We start from the raw sequence: 7,500 nt of genomic DNA on the forward strand, positions 1-7,500 counted from the left end.
GTGTGTGTGTGAGTGAGAGTGTGTGTGTGAGTGAGAGTGTGTGTGTCTGTGTGTGTGTGTGTGTGTGTGTGTGTGTGAGACTGAGAGTTGCTGGGCCATTGTGTAGGACTTTGCTTTGTTCAATAAATCAGGCTGTTTATGCAGCTTAATGTGCAGCAAAGCCTCTATGTGGCCTTTATACATACTGTAAGCTTGGCAGGGGTAGCCAATACTGGCACCCATACACTCCAAACACACACACACACACACACACTGTCTCTTGCTCACACACACACACACAAACTGTCTCTTGCTCACACACACACACACACTTGTTTTTGCACTTTTTGTATGATGTTGCTAGTCGGCATACATAATTATATAACTTGTTTTTCTTCCTGATTTTTGCAGCAGTGTGTGTTAAAGAGTGCCAGTGTGTGTGTGCCAGTGTGTGTGTGTGTGTGTGCGCGCACCATAATGGACTGATAGTGTATGACTCTGTGAAAAGTGGTGAGACAGCCATTACAGAATTTCACAGCAAAATATGACTTTGTTTTTGTTAAAACATCAGGCGGGAGAGGCTATGAACTCCAAGTGGGAGAGAAGACACACACAGAGAGAGAGAGAGAGAGAGAGAGAGAGAGAGAGAGAGAGAGAGAGAGAAGAGAGAAACACCTGGATATGATATCATTTGTTTTGAGGAACAGTCATCAAGTCTGAGCGTCCCAATCTCACAGCCATGCCTTGAGTTACTTGAGCCGTGTTTTTACTTCACTGAGCAGGAGTGTACCTTTCCAAAACCAAACAAACAGTACACACACACACACACACACACACACACACTAAAAACTTGGCAATGGAAATGGCTCTAATGGGGAGAGAAGAGAGAGTCAATGGGAGAAGAAGAGAAGAGAGAAGAGAGGGAGAGTGGGGGGAAGTGAGGAGAAGGGGGGAAGGAAGAGAGAGGAAAGATGAAAAGGGTGGACAGGGAATTTCAGTGCACAAATGTCGACAGCTGAGAAAAGAAAGCAATATGGGAGTGACGAAGGAAAACAAGGAGGAGAAGGAGAAGGGAGTAAAAAGAGGGAAAAGGAAGAGAGAAAGAAACAGGATACACTGAGAAAACATGAGAAGAGAAGAATTTATAATTTATTTAAATCATTTTAATTAATGGACTTAATTCTGTGTGTGTTTGCTTTGAGAGGCATTTGGTTAGGGAGCGAGACACACATACCTTTGAGTCCAAATATGCACGTGTGTGTGTGTGTGTATTTTCACTGCATATTGGGTTTGCTATGACTGCACTATTTATGAGAGGGCCAATCCAATAAAGACTCTTAGCAACTACTAAAGACAGGAAATGGAGTGAATAGAAAGAGAGTGACGGACGAAGAGAAACAGAGAGAAAGAGACTGATGCAAACTCATGGGAAGAATGGCAACAGTGTGTGTGTGTGAGAGAGAGAGAGAGAGAAAGAGTGTGTGTGTGGAGTTGGACGCTGTACGTGTTTGTTTCCTGTGATGACGATGGACAGCGGCCCTTGCGACCCTTCCAAGCATGCACCAGCTGGGGTCATTTGGAGTTCGGGGCTGTCGCTCACACACACACACACACACACACACACACAGTGTATAAATACATACCTTCACACACATATATAACATCTAAACATATACACACCAGAGTTCCCGCTAGAAAAAAATGGTGCTGGTCAAAGTGACCGGCAGAGGTTTCGTTTTCCGGACATTTTGATGACATGCCGGTCAAATATCCTATTATCGCTTCTTAATTAGTCAAGTTGAGGAGACTGGAGACAGGCTATGTAGCTTAAAGAATGACATAATCAGGCTGAATAGAATGCAACATGTTCATTAGCCTAACTTACGTAAACATGCCTAACAAGATCTAGCCAGTATCTATGTTTTCATGGACAGCAAGAGTCCGCTTCGTTCATTGTTCAAAGGCTACGTTGTTTGTTGCTGCTACCCACGTTATCTCCAGTGGTTCCACTGTTTAACTTGCACAGACGCGCACACACAAGAATGAGTGCTCACACCACTACCCCCTAAGACCCCCTTTTAAGCGTGTGCTTCCTATTTGAAATGCAGCATAGGCTATGCGTGTTGTTTAATAGCTTTTAAAAGGTAGAGCCTGTACATTTAAAAACATAGCCAGAGGACGTATTGCTTTAATATAGGCCTACATTTTAAGGCTTATTCTCAAATTCAGATTAGCACGTTAGGACCGAGAGATTTAATTTTTGTGGGACATTTTTTTTTTCTGGCCAATGTCCGGTAATTACGGGGACTTGAAACCATGTCACCATACAACACCCCCCCCCCCCCCCCAACACGCACAAAATGTATTAAGGCATATCTTACACATATACAACATGTAAACATACGCACATAAGCCTGCACTGCCCTACGCACGCACACACACACTCGCACACTGCAATTAGAACTTCTGCTGCTGTTTCCCTGCTTCTGATCTTGAACAGTGATTTTCTCTTCTTTCATGAAAGACTAATCTGTGTGAGTGTGTGTGTGTGAGTGTGTGTGTGATCTCCAGGTGTGCCTCCTGTATCTTTAAGCTTCGGAACACCTGGCTGACCTTCTAATCCAAGAGGCCAGAGGTTGGGCAAGAACCCTGAGGCTTCCTCTGTGTGTGTGTGTGTGTGTGTGTGTGTGTGTGTGTGTGTGTGTGTGTGTGTGTCTGTTTCTTTGTGTTTGCACGTGCAAGTGTATATAAAGTAAAGAGGGCGTGTGTGTGAAAGTGTTTGTGTCAAGGGAAACCGTGATGAGAGAAGCTTCATAGGAAATGAAAAGCCCAAAAGTCACATCTGCATTGTGTGTGTGTGTGTGTGTGTGTGTGTGTGTGTGTGTGTGTGTGTGTGTGTGAGTGATACAGCTCAGAATCTCTCAGAGAGAGCCTCCTAGGGTTCTCTCTATATGTGATACCAGACACTTCATCACTCTAAACAGAGAGTGGGGATGGACAGACACACACACACACTCTTCATCTCAGACCCCTAACCCTCACTGAGTCACTTCCTTCAGTGTGATGAGCAACAAATCACATGAAATCCCCTCACCACACACACACACACACAAAGCCGTTGCTTGCCTCTAGGGTCTCTTGATTTTCACTTAGCAGACACGCTTATCCATGGGGGATTCAGGATGCACATTCTTTTGGGCTTCACTCACTAGCCGTGGGTGGACAAGGCGTGCACACACACACACACACACAGAGAGAGAGAGAGAGAGAGAGAGAGAGAGTACTCCAGGCGATCATCTCTCTGGTCGGTATGTGGGCCCTGGCCCTTGATCTGCCAGCCAGCCCAGTGTCTGATGCCAGCGTGCCCACTTTGGTGCCCACCACTGCTTGCACCCTTACCCTTGTGCAGCTTTAAATAGCACATAAGCGCCACACACACACACTCTCTCACACTCTCTCTCTCTTGCCCCAAAACCAGACTCGACCCCAAGAAAAATTAAACAAAAACAATGATGTCACCCGTGCGGTAATCCAAGTGCTGATAGTCGTTTCTCCATCCACAAGTGTATGACAATAACACAAACATGAGGTCACCCTCCAGCTCCATTCCTCTCTCTCTCCTCTTCTATCTCTGTCTGTCTGTCTGTCTGTCTCTCTGTGTCTGGCTCTCTCTCTCTGTCTGTCTGTCTCTCTCTGTCTTTCTCTCTCGCTCACGCTCTCTCTCTGTCTCTCTCTCTCTCTCTCTCTCTCTCTCCAGAAGTTGAAACCGCAGTGCTTTATGGTGGATAATAAACGGTAGCAGTGTTTTTTCCAGCGGAGCGACAATGAGCCAGTGTTTACCCTGACAGACTCGACCCTAGCCGCACCACATAGCAGCGCGCGCACACACACACACCCCACACACACACCCCACACACACACACACACACACACAGAGGGAGAGTGGAGTGACAATGAGCCAGTGTTCAACCGGCTCGAGCAGCATCGCACTGCATCAGCCCGCGCTCCACAGCAACAAAGAGCCTGAATGCTCTAACACATGGAGCCGTCACTGCCGCCACACCACGCAACACACACACACACACACACACACACACACACACACACACACACACACACACACACACACACACACACACACACACACACACACAGAGAGGGAGAGGCAATGCAGATAAATGAGGGGAAAGAGATGCAAAAATAAATAAGGATAGGAGGAGAGAGAGAGAAACAGGGGGATAGAATGATAGAGATAGAGAGAAACAGGGGGATAGAATGATGGAGAAAAAGAGGGATGGAAGAGGGAGAGAACGATATAGAGAAACAGAGGGAGAGTAGGATAGAGACATATTGGATGAAAGAGAAAGAAAATAGGGCAACAGTTTTCTCATTCTGCTACCCAGGATAAAGAAAGGTGTGTGTGTGTGCGGATGAAAAGAGAAAGAGACAGAGATGGAGAGAGAGAAAGAAAGGAGGGGCTGGAGGAGAGGGAGAAGGTTAGGAAGAGGGGAGTGAGGAGTGGAGAGAGGAATGCGTTGCCTCTTGCTGCCCTCTGTGATGACTAAGGCGCGCTGTCAGGGCGAGGAGGACAGGACTGATGGCATAATCTGTCAGTGCTTTTATTTCTTCCCTTCTCTCTCTCTCTCTCTCTCTCTCTTTCCTTTCTTCCCCCTCCTCCTCTCCTAGCGGTGCCCTCGGGCGATGTGAAATGAAACACTACGCCACCAAACAGCAGCTTTACTCCTCAAACTTTCCCAGACTCCTCGGCGCTTTGATGTCGTGTCGGCAGCCTTCCGAGTCCTCGCCCCACATCACCAGGGATACCGGCCACGCCATCGCCCGTCAGTGCTGGCGCATCGCCCTGGGGCCATCTCAACCCTGCGCCCCCTGACAACCCGCCCTGGAGACACACAACCACTCTCCCCGCCCCCCGTCCCGACACACACACACGCATCATTTCTCTCATTAGAGCAGAGCCGGGATGGCAAAACTACATAAACACTGTTTACTGGCCTCAGAGACAGTGAGATCATTTACTTTTCACGTTTTCCCCAAATCTAAATCCTAATTCCGTTTATTATTCGTTTATTTACTGATGTGTGTGTGTGTGTGTGTGTGTGTGAAGAGTGTGTGTGTGTGTTTATTTACTGATTTCCAGTGTGGCCAAAAAAATATGCCTTTGTCAGACTGGTGATTGGGTTTTAGGGAGAACCTAGTGTCTTTGTTTAAAAGGAACCATAAAAATGTCATTTAAAACTTCTGACTGAGGGGAACCATTTAGGTTCCATAGGACTGTTACGGAACCTTAACTAATGATTTAGGTTCCATAGGACTGTTCCGGAACCTTAACTAATGATTTAGGTTCCATAGGACTGTTCCGGAACCTTAACTAATGATTTAGGGCCGGTTCCATGATCACAGAAATTCCAGGGAGCCAAGGAACGGCTAACTTGTTGGGTCTGACTGGTTTTGGGGGTCAGGTAGTTCGGTGATGAGTCAAACACACACACACACGCACACAGAGACGCACACAGACGCACACAGACGCACACTCTGCAGGCTGGAATGTCAGCCTATTGCGCTCTGAAGTCTCATTATTTTAACACACAAAGACAATGGGGCTGTTTACATCTCCACAAAGCTCAGATCTCTCGCCCCTTCATCTCTCTCTCTCTCTCTCTCTCTTTCCTCCTTCATCTATCCCTCACTCTCCAATCCCACAATTCCTTGCACATCCCTATAGGCCCCAAACTGGCAAACAGACAAAAAAAAGAGATCGGCAGGGAGCAGAGAAAAGAGAGAGAGAAAGAGGGGGAGAGAGAGAGAAAGAGGGGGAGAGAGAGAGAAAGAGGGGGAGAGAGGGGTGGGGTGGGGGCTTCTTTTTGATGTCTTTGCTAGCATCTGAGAAACAAAGAGATCTAATTGTAAATGAGCTAATTAGGTAAACCACTAACGAAGCGTTAAAAAACAATTTGCCTGAGCCGCCACTGCAGAGCAGCTGAAGACGGGTGGAGCAGAGCGTGCGTGCGTGTGTGTGCGTGTGTGTGTGTGTGTGTAGACGGGGGAGCAGAGAGGGAAGGGGAGGGTGAGGGAGAAGCCTGCTAATCGGCCCGTGATGGAGCAGAGGAGTTATGGGCAGGTGCCTGATGAAAACACACACACACGCGTGGACACACACACACACACGGGGAGAATTGGGGAAACAGGAAGGAAAGACGGGGTTTCAGGGGATCTATCACCATGGTAACACACACACACACACACACACACACACACAGAACATTAGGAGCAGCAGACAGACACACAAAAACACTGCATTAGATGCTGCGCACACAGTGGCCTGGAAAACTAACTGGGTATATGAGTGACTTTACTGGTACTGTACCTGGTGCCCATGTCCATTCAACTGCCTGCACATCTCTACATGTACATCTAAAACCATCTAATCAGACAGAAATAGATGTGTGCGCACTATATGGGGAAACTACACGTCCCGTTAGGTGGCCTCTCCACATACAGCCTTCGTGGGTTTGCTGTGTGTGTGTGTGTGTGTGTGTGTGTGTGTGTGTGTGTGTGCCATCAGTGTAGGGTGTGAGAGTCAATGGGGAGTCGGGAGCTCAGAATAATACATGTGTTTATTTTTGTATGTGTGTATTTTAGGTATTCAGTGTGAGTGTTCAGTGTGTGTGTGTGTGTGTGTGTGTGTGTGTGTGTGTGTGTGTGTGTGTGTGTGTTAGGTGTACAGGGAGGACAGTGCCACAGAAATGGAAAATCTCACACTCCTCTCTAGGAGTAATAATCTCTCTGTGTGCCACCAAAGTGGGGAATTCTGCTGTCCACCCCTCCCTGCACATTGAAGTTTGTGTGTGTTTGTGTGTTTGTTGTTTGTGTGTTTGTGTGTGTGTGTGTGTGTGTGTGTGTGTGTGTGTGTGTGTACTTACTTGAGGAACTGTCCCATGTCCTCGCAGAGCGCCTCACAGCCAGGCCACTTGCACTCTCCGTGTCCGTAGAGGGGGTGTGTGCCGGAGTGCTCCTCATGGGGCGCGCACACACACACACGATGGGGAGACAAGAGAAGAGAGAGAGGATAGAAAAGAAGAGAGAGAGAGAGAGAGAGAGAGAGAGAGAAGAGAGAGGGAGAGATGGTGAGTTTTTGTTTTTAAAATGATTTTCCCCTCCAGGAGGTGTGTGTATTTTGAGTGTGTGTTGTGGTCGTCCGCTTGATCGCTCAAGTGGAGGCAGGTGTGTCTCTCCACCAAACCAAATCCCCGTCTGTCCGTACAGCTCAGGTAAAAACAGCAACACACTCTAGTACCCCCACACACAGCTGAACCACTACTAGCCCCCCCCACTTCCGACACACATACATACACACACTAAGTAACTCTGCTTATGCTGTCTCTGAGGCTTTTGTGTGTGTGTGTGTGTGTGAGTGTGAGAGAGAGAGAGAGAGAGAGTGTGTGTGTGTGTGTGTGTGTGTGTGAGGTCAGGTCACACCAGGCCGCGAAGTAAACAGCTCAG

The 7,500-nt window shown here is 47.6% G+C and overlaps 1 protein-coding gene across 15 annotated transcripts in view; it reads right to left on the bottom strand.

The window, feature by feature from the left end:
* The window catches only part of foxp4 (forkhead box P4), a 149,886-nt gene that overhangs the window by 22,880 nt on the left and 119,506 nt on the right, over positions 1-7,500 (bottom strand). For all 15 annotated transcript variants that reach the window (XM_048254885.1, XM_048254887.1, XM_048254883.1 and 12 more), the window contains one exon: positions 6,921-7,025. In XM_048254885.1, the coding sequence (XP_048110842.1) occupies positions 6,921-7,025 (105 nt within the window). The remainder of the gene's footprint in view (positions 1-6,920; positions 7,026-7,500) is intronic.

Source organism: Alosa alosa, chromosome 10, assembly GCF_017589495.1.
Source record: "Alosa alosa isolate M-15738 ecotype Scorff River chromosome 10, AALO_Geno_1.1, whole genome shotgun sequence".
In the NCBI taxonomy this organism is placed as follows: Eukaryota; Metazoa; Chordata; class Actinopteri; order Clupeiformes; family Clupeidae; genus Alosa; species Alosa alosa.